The 27,658-nt window shown below is 39.1% G+C and overlaps 2 protein-coding genes across 2 annotated transcripts; both read left to right on the forward strand.

Annotated features, from left to right (window-relative positions):
• Positions 1–1,713: 1,713 nt before the first annotated feature.
• Positions 1,714–17,771, forward strand: adgrg4a (adhesion G protein-coupled receptor G4a; the record flags this gene model as incomplete). The annotated part of the gene is made up of 17 exons (XM_079839259.1): positions 1,714–2,302; positions 2,442–2,542; positions 5,109–5,140; positions 5,257–5,398; positions 6,258–6,322; positions 6,409–6,557; positions 6,709–6,835; positions 7,480–7,586; positions 7,692–7,896; positions 9,193–9,358; positions 11,570–11,689; positions 12,528–12,649; positions 12,724–12,992; positions 13,105–13,204; positions 16,743–17,023; positions 17,232–17,330; positions 17,596–17,771. 17 exons carry the CDS (start codon positions 1,714–1,716, stop codon positions 17,769–17,771), a joined length of 2,850 nt encoding a protein of 949 aa, XP_079695385.1.
• A 527-nt stretch (positions 17,772–18,298) lies between these two features.
• vgll1 (vestigial like family member 1) lies at positions 18,299–21,774 on the forward strand. Its single transcript, XM_079839675.1, has 4 exons — positions 18,299–18,512; positions 20,016–20,209; positions 20,291–20,680; positions 20,850–21,774. The coding sequence occupies exons 2-4, from the start codon at positions 20,023–20,025 to the stop codon at positions 20,888–20,890; spliced, it is 618 nt and encodes a 205-aa protein (XP_079695801.1). The 5' UTR covers positions 18,299–18,512; positions 20,016–20,022; the 3' UTR covers positions 20,891–21,774.
• Positions 21,775–27,658: the final 5,884 nt, after the last annotated feature.

Here is a 27,658-nt window from a genome sequence, read left to right on the forward strand (position 1 = left end):
ACGTTTTAAGTGCCTTTCATGGATCTTGGAAGTGTCAATGTACTGAATGCCAATGGAGGCCTGTGTGAAGCCTTTCTCAGCCATCAGCTTTCAACTAAAATATCTTCATTTGTGTTCCGAATATGAACGGAGGTCTTACGGGTGTCCAACGACATGAGGGTGAGTAATTAATGACAGAATTTTCATTTTTGGGTGAACTAACCCTTTAAGGGTAGGCTACCACAGCCGACAGATGTCACACATGTGGTTTCCTACACTAAGAAATGCTAAAAAATAAAAAATGCTGGGTTGTTTTAAACCATGTTTGGGTCAAATATGGAGAAACATTGGGTTGGGTTTAAAATATTTTTATAAAAATTATATTCACAAAATATGTATACAAATGAATGAATGCTAATATCTGTCCAAATGAGAATTATGTAATTGAGCTCAGAGATAACTATGCAGATGGAGAGCCACTATAAAATCTAATTAAATTTGAATGATGAAAGCTCTCTGGAAGACCTGATTTGGATCTGAACACCTGAGGAAGAACATTAACTGAACCGCTTGCTTATAATCTAAAACAACTTCCTGTTAAGATGGTAGACACATTCTGCCCACACAAATATATGTAATTAAAACATGAAAAGTACATCATGCACTGTCATGTGCTGTCTTTTATGGCATTATCATTGAAGTTTTTTTTTTGTATTTTTGGAAATGCAATAATCACAACTTCAATCACATTCCCATGTGAGCCTATCAGAAACATTCTTCACGCCTTTTCTGCAGTATTTCATCACATAACTTGCACTATTAATCTTTAACTATAAATGAGGTGTGTCTCCTCCCACATTCATGAGTGATAATCATAAACAGGGTCTCAAAACAAGCAAATATCACAATCAAAATAAGCAAGCTGGGTCTCAGTTATGTGAAAGTGTAACATTCACAGATTTATAAAACGAAAGGGTTTAACTAACTGGTTCATCATAGGATTAACTGGTTCCGGATACTGTTCCTTATTGACCCATGTACGGATCCTTTTATGTTTATTACTGTCTTTATGATTAATAAATAACTTATCAACAAGAGATTGGGCGTGGATTTTGTCTCCTGGGGAGAGGTCCTGCGCTGGATATATTTAGAGGACAACATACCCTTATTATGTCATATGGTTTTCTAGGTTGAAGTTGTTTCCATCGTTTACTTTGTTTTGTGAATACTGAAGTTTTTCCTTTCTAGAGACATGTCATAACACAGTAAGTATCTAACTCATTATGAAAATATAGTTATAAAAATGTGTATCTATTTAACGTTTTTTAAACTTACTTTAAATCCTTTTTTGAACGTTTTTTGAAGTGAGGACACCGTAGACGTTATTATTGTTTTTCTCTCTCTCTTTTATTTATAGAGAAATCATGCATACGTTTAAGAAATACCTGCCTGTGACTATTTACATATGGATTGTGGGCTCCTCTCTCATATGTTCAGGTATGATATTTCACATTATCAAAAATATTCCTTGCATTTCTATGTAAATATTTTTTCTCTTGTATTTCTTGAAAAAAATATGATTGAAGTTTTTATATTGCTAAAGAGCATATTTGTTGGTTATTAATGTTCAAAGGTAGGATATAGTTTACTCAAGATCCAAAGCCAACCCTATAACTGAAAATAGACGCTTAATCCGTATTATAACTTTCAGGCTCAAGCCTATGGGGGAAGAAGATGGCCTTTACATACCGATCCTGCGTTCGGCAGCTGAATAAAAATGTTATCATCCCACCTTTAGAGGAACTGAGTGTTTGTGTCAACATCATGCAAAAGACGATTATTTCGGAATGGACTGCTTTCGACTACAAAGGTCCAGGGCAACAGCACGTGGAGCTTGGCTTGGCTGGAAATAGGGGAAATCTAAAAGCCTCCCTTTTTGGAAAAGAATGGATAGTTGCTTATGACCTTCCCAAAGACAAGTGGCACACAGTTTGTCTGACATGGTCAAGTCACACTAGGCTTTTCCAGATGATCGTTAATAAAGCCGTATTTGAATTTCATTTGAATGAAACATCCCCCAGGTCCCTTGCCGCAAATGGTACCCTGACTTTAGGAGTGTCACACAGTTTTGTTGGAGGCGTTATTGATTTTGAGACTGGGAAAGAGTTCCTTGGAGATATGTCCTTGTTCCGAATGTGGGGAGTGCAGTTGAGTCCACTGCAGCTGGATGCATGCAAATGTGCAGATGGGAACATTATGACTTGGAGAACACAGGACTGGGATTATCAGTGCCCACCAATACAGGACGACAGCTTGAAGTGTGGTGAGAGAAACTGCTCTGCTCTGTCTTTCTCTGTTAAGGAGAGGAAATATAGAATTCATGTTACAAAGAACTTGTGTTATATGATTTTATGCGTTACTGAAATTGCACTCTAATGAACTGTATCTTTAAAACATTTCAGAATCCTCAAAATATAAAATTCAAATGAACACATCTATTACACATCTAAATGCCAATAATGGCAACACTGAGAATGAAACCCAGGAGATTGTTCTACACTGGGTAAGATTATATTTGCATATATGTATATATAATGTATAATTATAACATACATCATGTTATAATAATAATTAACATTTTCACTTCCATATTAGCATTTATATACTGTATTTACACACACACACACACACACACACACACACACACACACACACACACACACACACACACACACACACACACACACACACACACACACACACACACACAGGCTTTTAAATATCCCATGTTAAATGTGACGTTAACTGTCTACCGCCTGTAAGCTGTTTGTGTTAATGTATGTTTTTTTTATTTATTATTATTTCAGCTTGAGCACATTTTCCCTCAGGAAATATCAGTGCATTCAGTGTTCCTGTCAGATTTAAGGTAATTATTTCATTTTTTAAACATAATAAATCACAGGTTTTCAACCCTGCTCATGTGGCAATTAGTTGAACAAACTCTTGGTTTCAGAGTTGGTTTAAAATTGACAAAACCACACAAATCCAACCTGGTTTAGATCAGGAGCCTGTGCCATGATGGTAGCTGAACAAACTCAGGGTTACAGGATTAGTTTTGAGTTGACAAATCCCAACCAATCCAATCAGGCTTTGTTGGTCCCATGATGCTGATCATCAACTTTCTCTGTCAAATCAGGCTTTGATCCTGAGTTTAGGAGTGTGACATCAGTAGCAAAAAGCCAATCACATGCTATGGATCAGTGTAACTGAGATTCACTTCTCGCAAGATAAGCTTCTCTCTTTTGCAGAATATATGAGAATGAAAAATATTAAGAATTTAGACAATTTTACACGACAAGAAGAAAAGAGCTGTCTATAAACTCAGCTATATCAGTGCCAGTAAAACTTGTGAAGTTAAACATTCGTCGTTAAATATAATTTGCTATGTAGTGACCTTTAACTTAGAGTACAAATGGAGAGAGTGACTTTGTTGCATCAGACGTGTGATTTTGCTCACAGCTGATTGGTCCAATATCGGTCTGAGATCTTTTACCTGGAACACAACCTGTCCCAGACCCAGAGCAGGATAGCCGTGGAGTGTAAGTTACTATGGAAATGAACACTGCTAAAAGCCAAACCACTTTCATGGTGACCAAACCATAGAACGTAAAAGAATATGGCGACGCAACTTCATTCTCTTCCGCTGAAGTAAGTGAAGCCTCCGGAGGTCCGAATATGGCGCTGACATCTTAGTAGTGACCTCGGGACCGGTGTCTGCGCAGTAGTGACCTCGGGACCGGTGTCTGCGCAGTACAGAGCATGAAGTAGAGCCGCAATATCAAAAGCCCGCCCACACTCTCGCAGATGCAGAACAATTCATTATGCAGTGAAATAAACAGTTATGGAAATGTATAAATTAAAGCTAAAGCTCCAATCCCCTCCTGAAAATCCAGAAAAAAGTCAGTCGGTGCCTCAGTGACAACTCCACTCAGAGAAGCCGTCAATCTCAGCAATCCATCATGACCTCACACCCCCGTTTTTATAGCATCAAATAACTAACTAAAACTCAACTTATTTAAAAAACAAACACTTGAAATGAAATCAGCGTAAACTGCCTAAAATGACCTAAAATGAACTTTTGGAAACCATCATATGAAGTGTAGCGTAATTTGATTGTTTAGTTTGTCTTGCTTCCATTAGAATACACGGAGGGGCGGGGGTTATGAGCTATGGGACCAACCACATAGGGGCGATCAAGGCGCGTCGGCTTCAGTTTTAACACGAGTGCTGCAGGCTTGGCCCAAACCCAGAGTTGGCCCAAACTAAACTGAAACATAGCCACAACCATGAGTCATGGTTGGCCCCAGGTTCAGCGGGCTCACAACACTCGATATAAACGACTTTTCGCAATAGAACATTTCACTTCTCCCTTGAAAATTAAGAGATTGTTATGAAATATATCATGAATGTAAATGTATTTAAAAAATAAACACTGCTGCTGCAGTGAAAGTTTGAGAAGGCAGTTGAAGGAGAATATCTGACTTTATCAATGTAAGCAAATCAATTGAAATGATCATTTATGGCAAATAAATCAAAAGAAAACATCTAAACTTAGTCATTTTAAAAGCTTGTTTTTATATCATATTCATTTAAATGCAAAGTTTAATATTTGTGTCATATTATGTTATACGAATTATAAATAGTTCATTTAAAATAAATATAATAAAAAATTAGCAGCAAAAGACGGGCATTTCACTGTTACACAATGTTTTCAATGTTCACAATTATTTCACTGTAAACTGCTTTCATTTGGAGCAAGAGATAAAGGGGTAGTGTTTTTTTATTGCATCATACATGTCACTTTTCCCACAGCTAATTGGTACATTTCCATGTACGTTTCTCATTTCTGTGCTCTAATTTAGCCTTCAGACAGGAGCTGGTTTAACTGAACAAAATAAGGGGAAAAATAAGGTACAATATTATTATGTACCATATCTAACTGATTATTATACCACATCTAACTGATTATTAAGTGGACATTTATAATTTATACCCTAATGTTATAATATTACAAAACACAGTGTTTTTCTCAAATGTGTTATAAATGTTATGATATGCTTTTTTTGCAGGGTAGTGGAGAGCCACCAATTAAGACACAATGGTAAAAAAAATCCTCACTAGCTACATACATGTATGTCGTGGATATTCAGTAAAAGAGGGAGTTTGTGCTTTGTGTCAAATCATTTAAATGATTTTTTTGTCATTATTCTATCTTAGGTTTGATTGTGTGGTGTTTGTGAGAGTGATACCTGGAGCTGATGTGAGTGAAACAGTGTCTAAGATACAGAGGCTGTTAATACCCATCTATAACTACAGCGATGTCCTGATAACAAACCCAGATTCTATAAACATCCTCTCAGTAGGTATGTAGTTACAGTTTGTGTGATGGGTGGGAAGGGGAGAATTCAGTTGATCAAAACTCTTTTGTTTTGGATTTTACAGCTGACTTACCAAATGTGACTTCTGTGACCACTGTTGCACCAGCCACAAAGAGTCCGGACAGTGGAAGTACAAAAATTACAACATCAGGTCTGTGCCATTCATAGCTTCATAACTCAATTGAAGTAAATGCTTTTATCAATGCAGAAGCACAATGTACTTTAGTTTTTATCAAAAGGTAAAGGATCACATTCCCTTTCAAGAACTCACATGTAAAATATTCTGTTCTTTAGTAACTCGCACATCATTACAAACCCTGGCCATTGAAAATATCTGTTCAGGCTTAACTTCATACAGAGGTGAGTTAAACAATAACATTTGTACATTGGGGATATTACCCTCACAAAACCTGCATTCAAAAATGTTTGACATAGTGGTCACTTTAGGGCTTTCTGGATGAGATAGTTTCTACCTGAGCAAATTTGCCTGTATACTTGTCATTCTTTGTTCTGCACAACAACAAATACTGTATATTGAATTAATTATCACGTGATTATTTTAAATTATTGATATATTATTACCAGTCATTTACGTATTATAAAAAAGTGACCGAACTGAAAACAGTTGTTCTATGTATTCATTAAACTGAACAGGGGTTTAACTCACTAATGTTTCACCAGAATTTGGAGATGTTTTTTATAGAGTCTATCTCAACCTAACAATGAATGGCAGTATCACAGACCCTAAACACACCATACAGAAATGGGTGAGTAAAGACACAAAAGATAAAAAGTCGATTTAGAGCAGACCTTTCTATTTGATGTCCTTCTTTTCTTCAGCTCCAGGAAACACTGGGAAACTGCAAAATGAACGTTTTGAATCTTGTGCTAAAAGGAGCTCCTAAGTAAGTGTTCCAACACTGAACAAATGGAAGATTCAAACGCAGATGAAATAGATGCTGTATCATTAATCAAATGAAATCTTTTTCAGGTACATCACTACTTTTCAGGTACAGGCATTGGCAGCTGTGAATGTTACAGCGACAGAGAGGCTGATTTTTGAACTCTTAACAAAAGGATACACCAATGCTACCATCAGTATCAGTGTCCCAACTGGAGAAGTCAAGGTCAACAATATAGGTATGATTTTGGCGTTTTACTGGTGACAAAGCATAAAATAAAGGAGACAAAATGTTAGATATTACAACAAAAAAATACAAATCACTGTTGTAAATGTCTAATGGAGTTAAAACGTGTGTTGTTTCTCAATGCAAGCTGTTTATTGTTGCAGATCCAGGCCTTTGTCCAGACGAGATCATACTCACAGTGTATGGTATATACATGTGGCCCGCCATGACGGCTCAAAGCCAATATGAGATGGGGTGTGAGCGAGGGGATGAAAGTGCTACAAGATTTTGGTAATATTACACTTTGTGCAGCATTTAATACTGATGTTAACATCACAGGTTGATTTAGTTATTACGAAATGCATTTTGTTCTTTATCAATTAAACTATTGATATATTTTTTAAAAAAAAAAGTGATATCCAATATGTTTTATGGAAGTTATATTTTCCGTTATCAAATCTCTATGGCATATACTTTAAAATGAAATGTTTTGTTTCTATAGAAACAGTTCAATGGCCCTGGAAAAACATTCAGATAGCTAATTTGCCATGTGTTTATCTTTGCGTCATTTAGCACACAACCTATACACACTACCCTGTGCTGCTCTACTGATTAATATATCTTATCTTTTTCTTGTGGAAAGCAATATCCTTTAATTGAATAATTAGCTTCTGCTTGGACTCCTGACAATGCAAATATTAACTCTTAAACTGACCAGGATAGCAATAACTCCAGTCACCATTACATAAACCTTTGTTTTTGCAGAGCTTTAGAAAAATTATCTTACTTGTGTTTATAAGTCGAGTACAAGAAAAAAGCAGTTTCTGGTCTAAACTCCTGCTGTACATAATGTTTCCCTCATTACCATCGCAAAGTCAGGATAATGCATTTTTACATGGGTGAATGAGAATTACATCTCTTCCCATTCTATTCAGTAAATTAAACTGGGCAACTGACAGAGCAGTTTGGGATCCCCCAGACATGAGCAAGTGTATAAGGACTGTAGATTTTGATGATTTGGAAAATATCACAGTTACAGCTGGTAAGTTATCAATATGTTTTTTTAATTTATTTTTTATTATCCTTTACTTTTTAGAGAAGACAAAAGCACAATTAAGTTGACCACTTTAATGACATCTGTCCCCAGACAACTCAGCATACATTGTGGACATGATTGAGGATCTATTAAGGGAACAAACCAGTCTGAATGATGCTCAGATGGACATTGTGCTTGAAAAGCTGTTTGCAGTTGCTGAGGTTGGAACCTTGACCACAGACCTGTCCAGCAGCATTACTAACATTGTTTCAGATATCTGTTATATCACAACTAATCCCACCCAAGTCACTAACAAGTAAGTATGCAAGCAGGCAGTTATACATTTTATACAGTCAAAATCGACATTTTCTGTCATTATTTACACAGCCTCATGTGGTTCCAAATTTGTATAGGCCTAGATTTCTTTCATCTGTGGGTACAACATTTGAAAATGTAAATATAATGCCCAAGTTGCTATAATATGTCTTCAGAAGTCACCGGAACATTTAGCTAAAGAGTTGTATGGACTTTTTTTAAATGGATAATGCCTGTTTGGAGCATGACAGTCCATGGTCACCATCCACTTATAGAATAATACAAAATTTGCTAAACTTCACATTTTGGGTTCCACAGAAAGAACTCGTTCAGGTTTGGATCATGAGGATGTGTAAATGATGATAGAATATTTATTTCTGTGTGAATGCTCCTTTAAATATTTATATCACAAATAAAGCCTGGGTTAACCCTTAAAGGGTAGAACCATTTTGTTTAACCCCAATTGTTTTGTTTGCAGATTTAGATTTTTAAAAAATACATACGCTGTAAACCCGAATAAGTTGGCAAAACTCAAAGAGCTGCCTATAATTTTTTAAAGAAATTTAAAGTTTGTTTTTTTATTTTGTAATCATACATTTTAATTGCTCTAAACTTGAAATATTTGAGTAAGCTAATTCATACATTTAACATAAAAGTATAATGTAATCTCACATTTTTAGTGGTGGAAACTTGACTTTAACTAGCTAATTCAATAAATGCCACCTTGCTAATTGGTTACACAATGTTTTGGTAGCATTAGCATAGAACTTGCTGAATGAGGACAGCAATATAATACATTTAACATCTATCTGTTCTCAAACTAAGCTTGTGCTCCACTCGTCACCATGATGGTAAAAAAACATAACAGAAACTCTTCTAAACTAGCATAACAAAACATTAAACACCACTAAACCTCCCACTTAACATTAATCTTGCACAAAAAAACAAAACATTATATAACACTTAATTTTGGCACTGTCCCTTTTGAGTGTCATGGCAAAGCATGCTGGGAAATAGAAATCCCAGCCCAGTTTTGGTTAAATTTAAGTTTGTCTAGAAAAATGTAAAAGAAGTTCATAAAACTTAAAATGTGTCAGTTTTGAGAACTCGAAAGAAAAGAAAGTTCTAAATACTAATTTGTTTAATTTGATTTGACTCTACTCAAACCAGTTAATTATTTTGAGTGTTTACAATGTATGCAAAATTACATCATAAATATATCTCTGAAATATGTCCCAGTTTCCTATTTTCCTACTGTCTTCACTCCTTTGTGGCTTTCTGTCTTTGTGTGTGGTAGAGTTCTTTCTATTACAGACCTTATGGGAGACAGGACGGTGTTCACGGGAGATGCTCATAACATGACAGCACCTTCATTAGCACTGCAGCTGATCAACCCTGACACCTCTCCGTTCCACGGTCTCACATTTGAAGTGTCCTCCTTACATAATGATAGCACCCCTGAGGTGAGAGACAAAGAGATTGTATATCTAACACTGCACGGGACCAAGATCATTATGGAAACTTTAGACTCTTAGCGAAAATAGAAGTGTGATATTAAAATATCACAGTACCTTTGCAAACGTGTGTTCACACTATTGTGATCACAAGGTTTCTGTGTCCTTGTCTTCGTTAATAGATCGTGTGATGATTCAAGTGGCTATTTTAGCTCCATTTACATGTCAGGTGTGATATTAAGCCTGACCACTGAATGACTCTGAAGTGAGATGTAAATGTATTCAGCCACCATTGTTTCATTAAAGCTGAAGTATGTAGTTTTTTCTGTGTGTTAAAATACTTTCATATCCCAATTTAATATGCAGAGACACCTATAAATAAGCCATTCATAGATCCACTTTCTCAAAATACTGTCATTTTGGCAAACCTCCGTTGACCACGATCGAAGCATAGCAGAAGACTCTAAAAAAAAAGGTTCTATATGGCACCAAAAATGGTTCTTGGCTCGCAATCATAGGGGAACCTTTTTAAGTGCTATATAGCACCAATTTTGGTGCTTCAGTGGTTCTTCAGAGGTTCTTCACCGGTTCTTTGACTAAGGTGCTATATAGCACCGCTAACTAAGGTGCTATATAGCACTGCTACCATATACAGAACATGTTAAGATATGGTGCTATATAGCACCAAAAGTGGTTCCTCTATGATTACGACGAAGAACCATTTTGGTGCCATATAGAACCTTTTTTTTTTAGAGTGCATCACATTCATTCCCAATTACCAACTCCCAAAACATCCCAAAGCGGACTGATATCAGCTATTTCTTGTGGTCTGCGCATGTGATGTGTGAGTCTTTAGAGCTTGCTGGACATGACATGATTCTGCAATGGTTTAGGAAGAACTAAAACACACAATAATAAAAATTAAAAAAAAGGTTCTATATGGCACCAAAAATGGTTCTTGGCTCGTAATCATAGGGGAACCTTTTTGGTGCTATATAGCACCAATTTTGGTGCTTCAGTGGTTCTTCAGAGGTTCTTCACCGGTTCTTTGACTAAGGTGCTATATAGCACCTCTGAAGAACCGCTGAAGAACCACTGAAGCACCAAAATTGGTGCTATATAGCACTAAAAAAGGTTCCCCTATGATTTTTTTTAGAGTGTAATAAATAATTAAGGAACATCACACCAGTAAGAGTGCAATAATTTTCAAATATCAGCTGATATTTGGACCAACAGCATGATTGTCATACTGCTTTTATACAACACACTCTAAAAAAAAAAGGTTCTATATGGCACCAAAAATGGTTCTTCGTCGTAATCATAGAGGAACCACTTTTGGTGCTATATAGCACCATATCTTAACATGTTCTGTATATGGTAGCGGTGCTATATAGCACCTTAGTTAGCGGTGCTATATAGCACCTTAGTCAAGGAACCGGTGAAGAACCTCTGAAGAACCGCTGAAGAACCACTGAAGTACCAAAATTGGTGCTATATAGCACTTAAAAAGCTCCCCCATGATTACGAGAACCATTTTTTGTGCCATATAGAACCTTTTTTTTAGAGTGCAGTTAAATGCACAAGCAGTTAATATTAAATAACTATACATTAGTTACTTTGTCCATCCTTGCTTTATTAAAGAAAAAAGTCACAAAATTAAAGCAGAATCAACCACACACATCCCCTATCACCAAACTAGTATTTTCAACTAATCGTCTGAGTGAATAATTCAATGACTCATTCATAAAGACAGTCACTTGTTGCCACCTATAGTCCTGGGGTAAAAATGTAACCTGTAGAAAGAAGGCAGGTATTTTCAGCCATAAAAAAGTGTGAAATTGAATGGTTCATTGTTCTTGCAGTAATGTTTTCTTCCCATTCTTTTTGTAGATATTTTATGACGAGAACTTTACAGAACATCCAGACGCAGGAACTGTAGCTTTCATATCCTTACCTCCGGCAATTGAAAGCTTTTTCCCAAACAATCAAGCCAGACCTCGTGTTCAGTTCCAATTTTATGCCAAAGAAAATTTCTTTGAGGTAACATATACTCCTTGAACTGGTGGCCAGATTGTGTATTTTTCCCACTTTTAGAAGAAGAATAAAGCATTTGAAGAAAGTTTAATGTAAATAACAGCAAAACTATATACTTGCTTTTTATAACTATTTATATGGAGCAGTTTTGTGAGAATCAGTACTTCACATTTTTTTTACATCTAGGACCCTGCAATCAACATGACGCTGAACTCTTATGTGGTGTCTGCCAGTGTCACCAATGCCACAGTGAGCAACCTTGAGGTCCCAGTGATGGTCACTCTCCGCCATCTCCAAAACAAAGAGGTCTGTGGATACAATCAACCAGCCACCACCAAAACAAATCCCAAAATCAACAGTTCAACATCATTATTGCCCCATTATGCAACTGTTTGATCAAACTTCAGTAAACAGTTAAAATAATATGCTACCACTAAATGCATGGTATCTTATGTCAACAAATATCTTGCCAAGTATAGCTTCTAAGGCAGCTGTATTTCACGCACTATGATAACCCCTGACATTATCACAAATGCATAGTCTGATCATAAAAGTAATATTTCACCACACTCTCTTTTTCCTCTATAGGACTGGGACACTGTCAAGTGTGTCTTCTGGGACTTCAAGAAAAACAGTGAGTTTTGTGATACACATTTATAGGACTATCTATAGTAAGAGAGCTCTTCATTTTGGTAAATATCCCAATGGTTGTTTGAATGTCTCATAGATGAGAAAGGTGGATGGAACGATACAGGATGCAAGACCATGAGGTCTAATGCCACTCATACATTCTGTTCCTGTGATCACCTCACACATTTTGGAGTTCTTCTTGTGAGTTCAGTTTTGTGTGCTCACGACATAGACAGTTAAAGTAGACAAAGTTTTATTTTTGGTTGTGTGAAAATAAATGTGCCATTGCAACAGCACAAGGTCAGTGATTTAAAACGGTCAATTTATGCAGCAAATGCAATATAATAATTACCGGTAACAGTATAGCTTTTATGAAAACATTTAGAAACTAAAGGTCAGTGTTAATTTATGGATGACAAACGATGGAGATGTGTGCAACATTTGCATAATTCATGCCTAGATTTCGATTATTATAACCGTTTTGTGTGTTTCCCTGAACCTACCTGTCTTCCAGGATATCTCTAAAACTCCAATAAACATGAAAGATGAAAAGATTCTGACTGTCATCTCATACATTGGCTGTGGCATATCCTCCATCTTTCTTGGAGTCACACTGTTGACCTATTTGGCCTTTGAGTGAGTTCACAGACTCTTTTGCATTATGTGTCCAGGATCCTATGTCTTTCCTTACATGTGTCTTCTTACCACAGGAAATTGAGGCGAGACTACCCTTCAAAGATCCTTATTAACCTCTCCGTGGCCTTGTTAGGGTTGAACATGTTGTTCCTGGTGAACTCCTGGTTTGCCTCTTTTAACAGCAATGCCCTCTGCATTACTGTAGCTGCCTTTCTACATTACTTCTTCTTGGCTACCTTTATTTGGATGGGACTGGGTGCAATCAACATGTATCTGGCCTTGGTCAAGGTCTTTAATTCATATGTGCCATCTTACATCCTCAAATTCTGTGCTCTTGGATGGGGTAAGACAGTTTTGCATTTTTCTCTTCGTGTACATGTTATACTGTGGAGTATTTAACAAAAGAAACAAGAAGCAATGTTTCTGTTGGTTAATTTTTAAAATGTTGTTTGCAGGTTTACCTCTGTTGGTTGTAAGTCTAGTGCTTGCCATTGATACAAATTCATATGGTGCCGGCCTCTATAGAGGACTTCTCCCAGAAGAATCCACTGCATTGTAGGTGCCAAACAACACAATTTTAAATGCATCATTTATATTTGTGCCAAGAACAATAATCATAAAGCAACCTAATCAGAAAGAATGTGAAACATTTTTTAAATGCATGCATGACTGTACAAATTCGCCAATTTACTAAAACATAAAATAGTTAGGAATTGTCATGAGACTGTGGGCCCCATCATACACCTGGCGCAATGCAACGCCAGGCACGACGCAAGAGTTTTTTGCTAGTTTCAGCCTGACGCAGTGTCACGGCTTTCTACTGACGAGGCAAGTTGTTGGACCCAAGTGCAGTTTAATCAAAAACATCAAAACATGAAACAAAAACTTGGCAATACTCGAAACAAAGACTTGACATGGCTAAACAAACCTCACCTACGCAGCAGATGACAACATCAAAACACCCTGTGACACGTATCATTTTCATGTCCAGCGCCACATTGTTTTAATAGCAAATGCACTTGCGCCCATCTGTTGCTGGTTGAGTCAATAGCACAGTATTTTTTTGTTATTTAAAGGGTGTGTTAGTAATATAGGCGGGTGAACAACGCGCTTACACTCTGCTTATTGCACACACAGGGACGCGCGGCAGCACACAAACATTTTTAAATATTAAAAATAAAAGGATTCCTCTCTGGAGAAGCGTTCAGTCTTTCCGCTAGCAAATTCCGCAATGTACAGTGCATTCGGAAAGTATTCACAGCGCTTTACTTTTTCCACATTTTGTTATGATACAGCCTTATTCCAAAATGGATTAAATGCATTATTTTCCCCCTAAATTCTACAAACAATACCCTGAAGTTTGTTTGAAATCTTTGCAATTGTATTAAAAACAAAAAACAAAACAAAAATCATGTCATATACATAAGTATTCACAGCCTTTGCTATGACACTCAAAATTGAGCTCAGGTGCATCCTGTTTCCACTGATCTTCCTTGAGATGTTTCTACAACTTGATTGGAGTCCACCTGTGGTAAATTCAGCTGATTGCCAAAAGGTACCCGAAGGACTCTCAGGCCACATCCACACAAAGCCAGAGCTTTCCCTATCCGATATTTTTTTCTCCTCGTCTCAAGAAATATCTGCATATACACGAAACCACTGAAACCGACTCTATGTAGTATACATGCCAGGACTATGTAGTATACACCAAAACTATGTAGTATACATGCCAGGCCAGTATGTGGCGCTGTAATTCTGCCACAGAAATACACTAAAAACGGAAAAGAAGAGTTGTGGCTAGAAGGGGTACAGCAACAGTCGGAGGTGAGGCAAAATCTCACGATAAAGTTACAATAAATAAATTTGCTACTTACCAGATTGTGCTTAATTGACGCCTACACATACCCCAACCCTAAACCTACCCTTACAATAATGCAGTAATTAAATTATGCAATATTAATGTGCGCATGCCCAGTACCCGTAGCTGTATCCATTTAAATTTACAAGCGACTTGTATCCCTTCTAGTCTTTACCGTGCGGGACGTGGTGTCATGACATCACCTTTTCACAAAATATATGGATTGGCTGTACACACGAAAATGCAAGGGTGTTGGATTTATCCACCCTGGTTACTGATTTCAGGCTCCTAAAACGGCGAATCCGTCTGGACGAAACGCTGATACGATACTTTTTTTTTTAACGTATACAGCTAAACGCGTCCCCATGTGGACGGGGCCTCAGACCACTAGAAACAAAATTCTCTGGTCTGATGAAACAAAGATTGAACTCTTTGGGCTGAATGGCAATGGAGGAAATCAGTCACCGCTCATCACCTGGCCAATACCATCTGTGGCGAGCAGCGAGGCCGAGGGACCGTGAGGGCGGGACGAGGCGGCGCTCATCAGAGAGGATGAGCGCCAGCTGCGAGCCGCAGCGATCTCGGCCCTTGCGGAGGAGTGAGGGAGTATAAAAGAGGAGCGACAACAGTGAGGGACGAGAGAGGACCAGGCCTGGATTTTGTGTTATGTTTTATTTTGTGTTCGCTGCAGTCGTCCGTGAGGGGCTGCAGCTTTTTATTTTCATTTTGTATTTGTTTGTATGTAGGCGGCAGTCGACCGTGAGGGGCTGTCGCCGCCATTTTATTTTGTGTTTATTTAATTAAAAGTTTGTTTATTGTTCGCCGGTTCCCGCCTCCTTCTTCCCGTACGAACAACGTTTACTACAGTGGTGCCGAAGCCCGGGAGGAAGGAGGGACACGCTGTCGAAGAGCCCTCGCAGCTGAGGGGGATCGCGGTGCCGCGGAGTTCGGGCAGCGCGGAGGAGAGAAGTCTGCGAGCGGCTGCCCGAAGCGGTGGTGCTGGAGCGGATGAAGGTCGGTGGGACGGAGAGCTCGCTGCCGTGCCCCTGGGTCGAGGTGGGGTGGCTGCCGTCCGCGAGGGGGCGAAGGAGTCCCCAGCGCTTGCCCGGAGCCGAAGCCTGCTGCCGTCCGCCATATTGGGGAGGAGCCGGAGCGCTGCCGTCCGCCAGGTTGGGGAGGAGCAGGGAGCGCGGGACGGGGACTCTCTTCCGGCCGCCCTCAGAAGGAGGAGCCACCGCCGGCCGCCAGGGGGCGGAGGAGTGTCGAGCCGTCCACCGGCCGTCCAGTACCACCGCATGGCACCGCGAGGAAGAGCCTCTCGGCTGGCTGAGGACCGAGCGGCAGTGTGTCCCTCCTTCCTCCCGGGCTTCGGCACCACTGTAGTAAACGTTGTTCGTACGGGAAGAAGGAGGCGGGAACCGGCGAACAATAAACAAACTTTTAATTAAATAAACACAAAATAAAATGGCGGCGACAGCCCCTCACGGTCGACTGCCGCCTACATACAAACAAATACAAAATGAAAATAAAAAGCTGCAGCCCCTCACGGACGACTGCAGCGAACACAAAATAAAACATAACACAAAATCCAGGCCTGGTCCTCTCTCGTCCCTCACTGTCGTCGCTCCTCTTTTATACTCCCTCACTCCTCCGCAAGGGCCGAGATCGCTGCGGCTCGCAGCTGGCGCTCATCCTCTCTGATGAGCGCCGCCTCGTCCCGCCCTCACGGTCCCTCGGCCTCGCTGCTCGCCACACCATCCCTACAGTGAATGGTGCAAGTGCAATTGGCTTTTAAAGGGAATGGGAGATGAGACTCTGATTGGTTTATTGCACGTTACACCCAAAACACACCCATGACTCATTAAGAGGCTATAGGTACAAACCTTTTGGACCATGCGCCTGGTGTGCCGACCGTTTTATCCATCATTAAACTTGCAAAAGTGGATTCGGACACGCCCTAAGTGCACCTGCGCCATGCACTTCAGACCATGCACTCAGATCGTTAAAATATGGCCCTGTGTTAGAAGAAAGATGATGTGATGTTTGTCCAGCTGATGATCGAAAATATTACAATATTGAAAGCCAATGTGACAGCCTTCCTATATTCACAGAACATTACCGGTGCTCTTATAAATATATATGCACGCTAACATAGTTATCATTGGTTATTTTCATAGTGTGCATTCTTGGTGCAAAGAACTGTATGGTCATACTATCTCTCTCCATCATTTTCAGCTGCTGGTTAAAGAATGACGTGACCTTTTATGTGACGGTGGTTTCGTTTGTGACCTTGATCATGGTCTGTAATATCTGCGTGTTTGCCGTGGTGCTGGTACAGATTCGTAAGATGCGGGTCAATAAGCCTGCCAGCAACAGAAAAGGACTCCTGCATGACCTGCGAGTGGTGGCAAGCCTCACCTTCCTGCTGGGACTTACCTGGACGCTAGCTTTCGTCGCCTGGGGCCCAGCCAAAACACCCCTGCTGTACCTGTTCTCCATCCTCAACAGTCTTCAAGGTAACATGGAGATGCCTATGGAGAGAAAGTTAAAGCTATGCATTCAAAGTTTGTCTAACACTGTGGGCATAGATGCAGTGGTACTTGTGATATATAAGCAAGAATGCATTATTTAGTGTTTAACAAAAGATGATATGTTGTTTTTGGGTTGTAATGTTGAAATACAAAGGTCATTGGACAAGTGTTTTGTTTTTTTGCTGTATTTCAGGTTTCTTTATCTTCCTGTTTTATTGTCTGATGAAAGACAACGTAAGAAAGCAGTGGAGGATACATCTCTGCTGTGGAAGATTTGGAAAGACTGAATCAGGTTTGGCTCACATAAACAATAGTTTACAATACTCATACTTAACATATAGTCAATACCTATAAGAGAAAATATTCTGTATTATAATAATATTGTATAATGATTCTGTATTATACAAAACTATCAAACACCCAAAAAATAATAATAAAGAAGTAGTGTTCTAGATTAAAAAGTAAACAATGTCCCACAACATTTACATACACAACCGTTGTCAATTAGAATTCCTTGGGAAAATGAAAAAGAATAATATAATTTGAATTTTAACCAGACTGGAGTCGTTCTGTGACACCGGGGGCCAAAGCGAAAGGCGGTGAACATGTCTCCTCAACATCCATGACTACCAGTGAAAGGAAGATCTCTGATACTTCAAACTCAGGGGCAAGCCATGATGGTGTCTTCCTGACACAGAACAGAAAACAAAAGAATTCCAGCAGAAATTCATGAAAAGTTTTAAAAACTTTAATTCATTGTCATCATTTCATTGATATTAAAATGGTTTGTTTTATTTTTTTTCTTTTCTTACAGAGAGATGAATTAATGAGGTCATGTGTTTAAACTGTTATGAGTGGTGTCATTCCAGTGAATAATATACATTAGCAATATGTAAAATGACATCACTTTTTTCAGAATTACTTGGCAAGTAATTTTGGCTTCAGACTATCAGTATTAAAAAACACTAGCGTTTTTTTCTGCCTGTTCTAAAACGTTTTAGTAAGAAATTATTTACAATTTTAACTGGGTTTTGGTAAACATATAGGTCTAAATATTTTGCGTTACAATATATGTATGAAGAGAAATTGTGACATTAATAATGAAATGAGAAATAAAACGATGATTCGATCAATGTCATCTGATCCACAATGTCTCAAGTGAAGTAAAACGTGTTCTAAAAAAAAAACCTAATTTCTGTCAGTCTTTTTTTTTTTTCCAGAGATGACAGTTAAATTGTCTGACTTGTTCAGTCACATTCTACTCATACTGGTTAAAGTTCACAGATTGACGCCCCACATTTAAGGGCAAAACTGAAGTAGTTTCTTTTAGTCGAACTTTACCTCAGAGAGAAACGATTCAACAGCAGCATGTGTAAATCTCGTGCAAAGACGGATATCACCTTTACTGTATCAATGTAATTTATCCGGCTGCAGCGTCTGATTAAAACACTCGATATTTCACGACTGTTGCACGGTGAGTACAAGCTATATGGCTATTTCCATGACACTAGTATCTTATCTTTTTAAAATGACTGTAACATTAGCGTAACATCAATTTACAAAACTTTCGTAATTCTATAAATCTGGAAGCGGGCTGTTAGAGATTGAATGTAATTTTACGTGCGTCAGCACAGTCTGCAGTATTAAGAGAAAGAGGGCATTGTAAAGATTGTTGTAAAATGTTACCAAAGCTATATATAGTAGGCTACCCGTCAAAACTTTGGAAACATTACACAAGAAATCTCCTCACCAAGGCTGCATTTATTTAATGAAAACATACAGTAAAAACAGTAATATTGTGAAACATTATACTATTTAAAATTGTTTTCGATTTTAATCCATTTAAAAATGTAATTTATTCCTGTGATGGCAAAGCTGAATTTTCAGCATTATTACTCCACTCTTCAGTGTCACATGATCCTTCATAAATCATTCTAATATGCTGATTTGCTGCTCAAGAAACATTTATTATTATATCAATGTTGAAAACAGTTTTTGCTAATTAAAATTTTTGCGGAAACAATGATACCTTTCAAACATTTGTGATAAGATTAAAAAAGAGAAACTGATACTTTTATTCATCAAGAATGCATTGAATTGATCAAAAGTGCAATTTCTTTAATAAATGCTTTAATACATGTAATATTTTTTTTATATATATAAATGCAGATAAAGTTCATTACAATGTTCTATTCATCAAAGAATCCTGAAAAAAAAGAATACTGATAAAATATCCCCATTTCCACAAAAATGTTATAAGCAGCAGTGTTTTCAACATTGATAAGAAGAAATGTTACCTGAGCAGCAAATCGGCATATTAAAGTGATTTCTGAATGACCGATACAACCTACTTTAACTTTTTTAGTAAACAAAAACATAAAAACATTGAATTTGTGGCTCAGATTATATATAAAAAATAATTTTAAAAAAAGATAAAAAATGTTTTTTGTCAAAACAAAGAATGCAAAAGAATGCTGCACGGGGTGTGAATTCCTTATTTCGGTGCTCTTTGGATATAAGGGATAGTGCAAACTCAAAAAATTTAAGAATTTCCAAGGCACTCGGGTAATGTAGAAAGAATTAAAAAGCCTAAGTTTATGTGGAAACTGCATTAATGGTCAGATTTTGTTGTTTAGCAGAACAGTGCTCATCAAGATAAGCTGTCAAATGATAATAATAATAAAATAAATATTCATTCTATGTCAGTCATGGTATCTTATTGCCACCTAAATACTTGAATAATCAATGAATTCAGCTAAAATAGCCTACAATTTGCAATTGTAGAATAAGATACGATTGGGCTTTCCAAATCCATCCCATCCTTATATCCTTCCTCATTCCTCAAAACCAGAAGAACATCAAAAAGTGATGGGATTTTATTGTAATTTCACATTAGATTGAGAAGACATGACACCATGAGCAATGTATAATCTAGGTTGATAAATGATGCATTGCACACCATATCTGCAATACCTAGATCAGTGATGGAGGAGGATCTGGGAAGCCCAGTGGCTAAGATTAAGGAGGAGTCTGGTAGTGTCCTCCTCACCTACTTCCAAGGAGACATCAACAGCATGGTGGATGAACATTTCTCCCGTGCTCTAAGTAAAGCAACTAAACCGAAGGGAGAGCGCCCCAAAATCAAAAGAAACTGCAGATCTGCTCAAACAAGTAAACAAGTCCCCCCAAATTTCTTTCTACATGAAATATTTGACTTGTTGAATGACTTTAAACATTGAATTCCTTTTTTAGATGGACTTAGTTTAAGTCAATGGGAAGCACAGTCACAACCCAGGTTTCAGCCCATGTTTTCTCCAGAATATCTCCGGCTAGGAACAAGCAGCGAGTCTCAATCAAATCATCATATGTCACCAAATTTCCCTGCAAACAGTGCTGTTCTGTGGTCAGGGGAGTCTAGGCAGGGTATGAGTCTCCCTCTGCCCCCCATGATGTACCCCTCTGCGGATGGTTTGATGGTAGCAGAACAACAGTACTCTAATTCTCTGTTAAACTTGCTCCACAATGATCGTCCTGACACGAGTGCGGTGATGGTACCCTCCTCCAAACAAGAACTCATGTCTGGATGGACAAAGTATCCTGGATTTGGCGACCAGATGACTTGTGATATCAATCTAAACTCTGGTAAATGCCCTTATTTTCTATTCAGTCTTTGTGACTTTTTTGACCAATTGAATGTTTCCTTACTGAATAAATGTATTAATTTCTTTCAAAACATTTTTACATTTTAGTCATATAATATATATTATCTGCCCTCAGCATTTTAATCAAGTCACTTGTGATTGCCTTTTAGGTGTACAGGTGATTGAGAAAAAAGATCTTTATTGGTATTAACTGAAACGTGATTTGAGATTTAAAAGCAGGAACAAAGAAGTCTTTCACTGCTCTTTCGTTTAACTGAACAAGTGACTAATGGACCTAGCAATGCTTCACCTGGAGGCTTCTGCACATCCAACCTGTTCAGAAACAAGCTCTTCGTGTACCACAGCGCAGCAGATTGTACACGAGATTGCCCTCAGGCTATATGGTTAAAGACGATCACACACACTCAGAAAGAAGTACAAACTGAGTAATCTGTGTTTTTACAGATTTTTTTTTTTTACTGCCATTTGTAGAGTTTCGGAGTTCATTTGTTGCAACTGAATTTTATTTTGTCTGTTTTATCTGTTGTTTTTGTTGCATTGAATTTATCAGATTGGCTTCTCTGGGTATAAATAACTTTGATTTGAAAAATGATTACAATCATGATACATTGACACAATTGTATCAATGTACAAAAACTAAAAGCGTAAGGTTTTATATGGGCTTGAGTGTACAATAATTTAGAACAAATTCAGATGTTTCAATTTGTACAAACTATATTTATTCCAGTTTCATTCATGGTTTTCAAGGATGAGATCATGTTACACAACTTGTCTATAGCTACTGGCATTTATCTAATTTGACTGTTTTAAGTTGCCAATATTACTATAGTTTGATTGGATGCAAAAGAGTTTTTTCCCTTTCAAAAATGTAAAAGCGTAGGCTATTTATTTTGCTATCTTAATACATGCACAATTATACATTTATTCACATTTTATTATTATCATCTTGTTTTTTATGCTATTTGTGATACTGTCAGAACATCTCTTAGAGATATTTTTAGGTCACAAACCACCTGTTGAAACCACTTTGGTTTTGTATTCTATTTGCTTTAAATTAAATAAATGACACATTACAACATATCGTCGGTGCTTTTTTTTATTTTTATTGTAGCATTTAAGACAGACTTGGGCTGAATTCGAAATCGTCCCTTAAACCCTCAATCACTTTCCCTAATTTAGTCCACTAATACAGTTCACTTGAAGGAGTGAATGAAAACAAGTGAGCTATTCGGACAGCCGCTGTGTGTACATCGGCTGTACACTCGTTATTGTGGTGCAAAGTGGGATAGAATGAGTGCACTCAATAACGTCCACTATGGATTCGGACACCACTACAAATGGCTGTCCTCTCTAGTGCCCTATTTAAGGGTATAGGGGGCGATTTCGGATTCGGCCTTGGTTTAAGACATTGTTCTCTTTGACATGACAGGCATACTAATGAAAACACAGACTGCACCCTAGTGGATGAGAACAATATTGCACCACATCTCACTGTAAAAATACATTAGGCCTACTTATACCAGCATGATGTGAAGTATGTCTTTGAGCCAATCTTAAACTCACACTATGATGCTATCAAACTAAAGTCCCCCACCATGAATCCAACTCATAGTTGCAGATGGAGGAACAGCCACTGCTTGGGGATTATTGATGTTCTTGCACTATATTTAGAAGTTAGGCCTACCCATCTGGTGGCACACATGTCCCATTCCAAATAAAATGGACCAAAGCCAAAGCTAAGCTCATATCTGTGCTCAGACTCACCTCTGGCTAGAATCATATAATGATTGATCACTTTACTGCAATGGGAGTAAAGGACATAGGCTATAAAGGACAGAAAACTTTAGAGCGACTGTTTTATTTAGCAATACCTGAAATATGTGAGGATCCCAAGTACCTATTTATAAAACTGTGGATGAATGGGACACAGAGGGAGTCGTCAATGACAGGGAAGCACCACAACAACTCCATAGGTCACATGTTGGCTGTATTCACACCACACACATAATTAGGACCACTTAAGTGAAAAAATATTTTAAAGTTATTCGTCAAAGTAGTAGTCCTACCTACTGTGTATTATGTGATTTAGGACGCAGCTTCTCTCATTCGCAAAAACACAACTGTTATATCTTGTACAGCGGTAGTGAAACAAGACTTTGGAATTAAGTAACGTCTTTGAGAGTGGATGCAACATTCAACTTTAGAAATTCTACCAACTATAAGTAACTTTGCAAATACATGTCAACTAAGTAGACTGTCGGCACTTTATTTTGATGGTCCTCCAACAGACATTACTTTACTGACTATAAATAACTTAGCCTAATTAGGCCTCAGAGTTGCCAGGTTTTCACAACAAAACGTACTCGGTTAGGTATGTAACCTCGGTTCCCTAAGATAAGGGAACGAGTTCTGCTTCGAAGACGCTAGGGGTTAAATCCTGTTCCACGATTTCACTGAAAGCTTATAAAATCACGCGGTGCTACTGCACAGCCATAGCAGTGAAGAGGGCTCTCGCACGCCATTGGCTGGCCAGTGGGAACTGCATGAACCAATGGCAGAGCACAGAACCCACCAATATGGGCGGGGTATCTGCCTATAAAAGACGCTCGTATTGCCATAAATTCAGGTTTAACGACTGAAGCGACGGTCGCCAGATGTCAGCATCATAGCATGGCAGTCTTACGCAGTACTCGTTCTCTTATCTCAGGGAACCGAGGTTACATACGTACGTAACCGAGTACGTTCCCTTTCGAGCGGTCAGTCGTACTGCGTCGAAGACGCTAGGGGAACCTATAAAATCCCGCTGTGCTTATGATAGCATAACGATATGTACTCCCTCATGCTAGAGCACAGAAAGAAGGGCCTCAGACCAGAGTTATGACATATCTTGACACATTCCTTTGCAAACTGGGCTCACAGAGGCCAGCTAAACACTAGAATTAGCACTGGAGCATTAGTACATAAGGCTCCAAATGTCGCTTAGCGGGGAGAGGGCTCATAGAGGCCGTTTAACCTCTCATTTATACACCAAGGATTTGTGCCTGCAGAGCAGGGACCTCCAGGTTGTAAAATCTGGTAAATGTAGACGGTGAGGACCAACCTGCCGCTTTACAGATCTCATCGATAGAAACTCCACTGGACCACGCCCAGGAAGAGGCCATGCCTCTGGTGGAGGGCGCTTTGACACCTATGGGGCATTGTTGGCCCATAGAATCATACGCTAACGCAATAGCGTCACCCACACGTTTAACTGACGCTAGTGCTAACAGCAGGGCAGTTTTAAACTTGAGTGGCTTTAATTCAGCCGTCTGCAATGGCTCGAAAGGAGGCTCTTTGAGTGCTCGTAGGACCAAAGAGAGGTCCCAGGAAGGCACCATAGGAGGCCTGGGGGGATTCAACCTTCTGGCTCCCTTTAAGAAACGCACAATCATATCGTTCCTTCCTACTGATTGGCCAGCTATCAGCGTGTGAAAAACAGTGATAGCTGCAACGTAGACTTTGAGCGTGGATGAGATCGCGGAAAGCCTCCTGATCTGTTCCATTCTCGTCCATAGCGCGGAGGAGTTTAGCTTGGAACACTTGCAGGACCACCATCGAGTGGAGGGCGGAGCCTGCTTGGCCGGCGGAAGCGCAAATCCTGCCCGCTAATGTCGAAGTGGCTCTGCAGGGCTTAGACGGGTGCGAAACCTTGGGCTTCCATCCCAGCGAAGAGGGCGGGCTGAGGTGCGCGGCCACAGCTTCTTCAAGTGGGGGAAGCTTCTCATATCCCTTCTCATCAGCGCCGTCTAGAGAGGAGAACGCGTGCGAGGTGGATGAGCAGAGGCGCGCAGAGTAGGGCGCGCCATGATTTCGCCAGTTCTTCATGAACCTCAGTTGGCGCCCCGGCAGGAACCACTCGTCCAGGCGACTGCGTGCAGGCTCCTCTGGCCAGGCCCAATCCAGGCCGAGTTCGCCGACGCCTTTCGTGAGGACGCGGATGAGTTCGGCGTCAACACCAGCCTTGGAGTTGCTGCGTTGCTGAGATGTAGAAGGGGCAGGGTCATCGAAGGAGGCCGACCAATCCTCCGCATCTAAAGCGGCTAATGACACTGAGTCATCATTTCACTCTCACGTGTCATCGTCAGACACGCCGAAGAAAACCTGGCCCTCGCCGTCAAGCGGAGGGTGCAGGTCTGTTCGCGAGAACATCACCGGGGAGATGTTCTCTTGAGGTGAAAGCGAGTCACGCGGACACTGGGACGGCATGAGTTTGCTGGCCTCAGAATACTCAGCCCTCTGGCTCCACCGCTTTTTCTGAAAATGGAACGAGAGAGCGAGAGGGGCAGGGTCGCGCTCTGAGAAGAGCGCTATCCGCGAGCGGAGAGAGGAGATTGGCATGCTCTCGCAGTGAGAGCAGCCTGACCCGGTTAGAGCTGCATCCACGTGGGCCTTAACCAGACAGAGTACACAGCTCGGAGCTGCACGTACCACAGAGGTGGCTCGACATTAAAATGTCGTTTTGCTCTTTTTCGAAGTGCAAAAAAGGATACACCGAAGTGCCGGAGAGCACAGGGGACACGGCGTGACAGCTTGCGGGATGCTGACGACAGAGCACTGTACGACAGGGAACCCGCTCAATTGCTACTCAAAAAAACTAGCCCAAAACAAGCCCAATCGCGTTTTAGGGGGGGTTCTCTGGTAAAAATCGTGTTTGGAGGGTAAAATATGTGTTTTTTTGTCTGCTAAAAATCGCTTTCCCGGGGCTAAATATCACATAATTGGGGTCGCTTCAACCCGCGGCAACAGTATTGAAGTAGCCCAATTCCGGCAACACTGTTAGGCCTAGCCTACTTCTACTAACCCTAACTCAACAGTCTGATAAATGAGAATTAGTGGACTTGAAATATAGTTGCAAAATGAATGCATGTTAGTTGACATGGTTGTAAATTATCCTTTGTCAAATGCCTTCAATAGACTTAGCTCTGTTGGGTGAGGTTCTCATATTTTGTCTTACTCTGCTGCTTAGCTTAAAAAGTCATGGGCTTTGACCCACGTGATCTCAGTTTAACGAGAAAAGTTCTCATTTGTTTAGGACATTGTTAAAAAAAACCCTGTTATTGTGCTCCGTGATATTGTGCTGCACAAGGCAAATTGGAAGTATTCCACGACTCCACTGGCATTTCGGTTTGCCTTTGTTATTGACACTCTTTCCAGTCAAGCCTCCGCTCTCCTCTTTACTCGCACTTAATCTGTAATTCTAATACACCTCAGAGAATCCACAGCGCAAAACTCAATTAGTGTGCTGACCTACAGAGGTGTCACCTTTAAATAGGACATATTTCATTTCTGGCACTATGTTATTATTTTTATTATCTCACCTCTATTGTAAGTGTTTCTCAGCCAATTTCCATGATAATGTGTCATTTCTGAAACAATACAGTCTGACAGTAGAGACTAAATAGCTTCTGTTAACTATTGTGAGCTAGCTGATAACGCTGATCTACGAGTATCTGGGTTCTGACAGCAGCCATTATGTTAATTGCTGATATGTCTTTTATTAACCTTTTTGTAACTGCAGTGTCTCTCTGACAGCACTTGTAACCATAGAGCATCATTTGATAAGATAGGCTACTGCTGTTTTATGAATGTGTTTTTAGTGAGAATCACTAATACTAATTAAGCACTAATTTTTATGGTAGTAATCAAACAATCAAACACAAATGACTCAGGAATTCAATATAAACAGAATTTAATTCACAATTGGCAATACTCAAAGATTTTCAGGACAATATACACACAAACAACTCTTTACTAATTACGATAACTGACAACTAACAGAAAGGAAAAGGCAGTTAATCGGTGGTAAAAAAAAACACACACGCACAAAAAAAAAAGCACAGAGAGGAATTAACAAAGGGGCTGTTTATACTACACCGTTTTCTAAAAATGTACAACTTTTTATGCGTTTTGGCCGTTCATTTACATGACAACGGTGTTTTGGTGGCCTAAAAACGCAAACGTTTAAAACAGGTTTAAAAATGCAAGTTTTTAAAAATGATACCATTATCGTCTGTGTAAACTACAAAAATGCACATCTGTGAAAATGGTGACTTTTTGTTTGGTTTGTCTATATGCGTGCTTGAATGCATATGTGCGCAGGCGCGTAGTCTTTCTTTACAAAGTGACTTCGCCTAATACTTGTCTGGCAGGCATAATACAGCATTTTAGTTGTTTTTGCGGATTCGTATGATATCATTTTGATAATGTTATATATATATATATATATATATATATATATATATATATATATATATATATATATATATATATATATATATATATATTAGGGATGCCACAATTCTCAATATAATATTGAACCGTTCGGTACGGCATTCACGGTTCAATACGCGATTGTGAATTGCGGTTTTTTCGGTTTCGCATTTAATTAATTATTTTTCTACAAATTCTATAATTTGCCTCCATCCCAATACTGAACAACGCGACATACATTCACATCACACGTTAGTGGTAGAGTTATACTCACGGAACACTATAGTTATTCAAAATCACGAAAGTTAATTATTTGCATGCGTTTTAAAGCCTTGCCGGTTTCATTCGCGTGCACTGTTTTAACATGCGCTTTTCCGAGCGCGCGCACTAAAAGCCTGTCAAACACGTGAATACTGAACTAAGTAGTCGTCTTACTGCGTTAATACTGTCAAATACACACAAGGTTAACATAAACACAGTCGGTTATGTCTAAAGTGAAAGTAAAATCGCAATCGTGTCTGTATATTAGATGTGTAGAGCAGTGGCGTAGGCAGAAAGTTGATGATGGGTGGGCCTCCAATAGTGTGGGTGGGCCGGAATAATTCGCATTACCCCCTTAATTTGGAAGAAAAATCCAAATATCCGACTGAAATTTAGCTAACAGTATTCCGTAGCCTATATTTTGGACCTTTTATTGTCTATTGTCTAG

This window comes from Gobio gobio (assembly GCF_949357685.1).
Source record: "Gobio gobio genome assembly, chromosome: 16".
In the NCBI taxonomy this organism is placed as follows: domain Eukaryota; kingdom Metazoa; phylum Chordata; class Actinopteri; order Cypriniformes; family Gobionidae; genus Gobio; species Gobio gobio.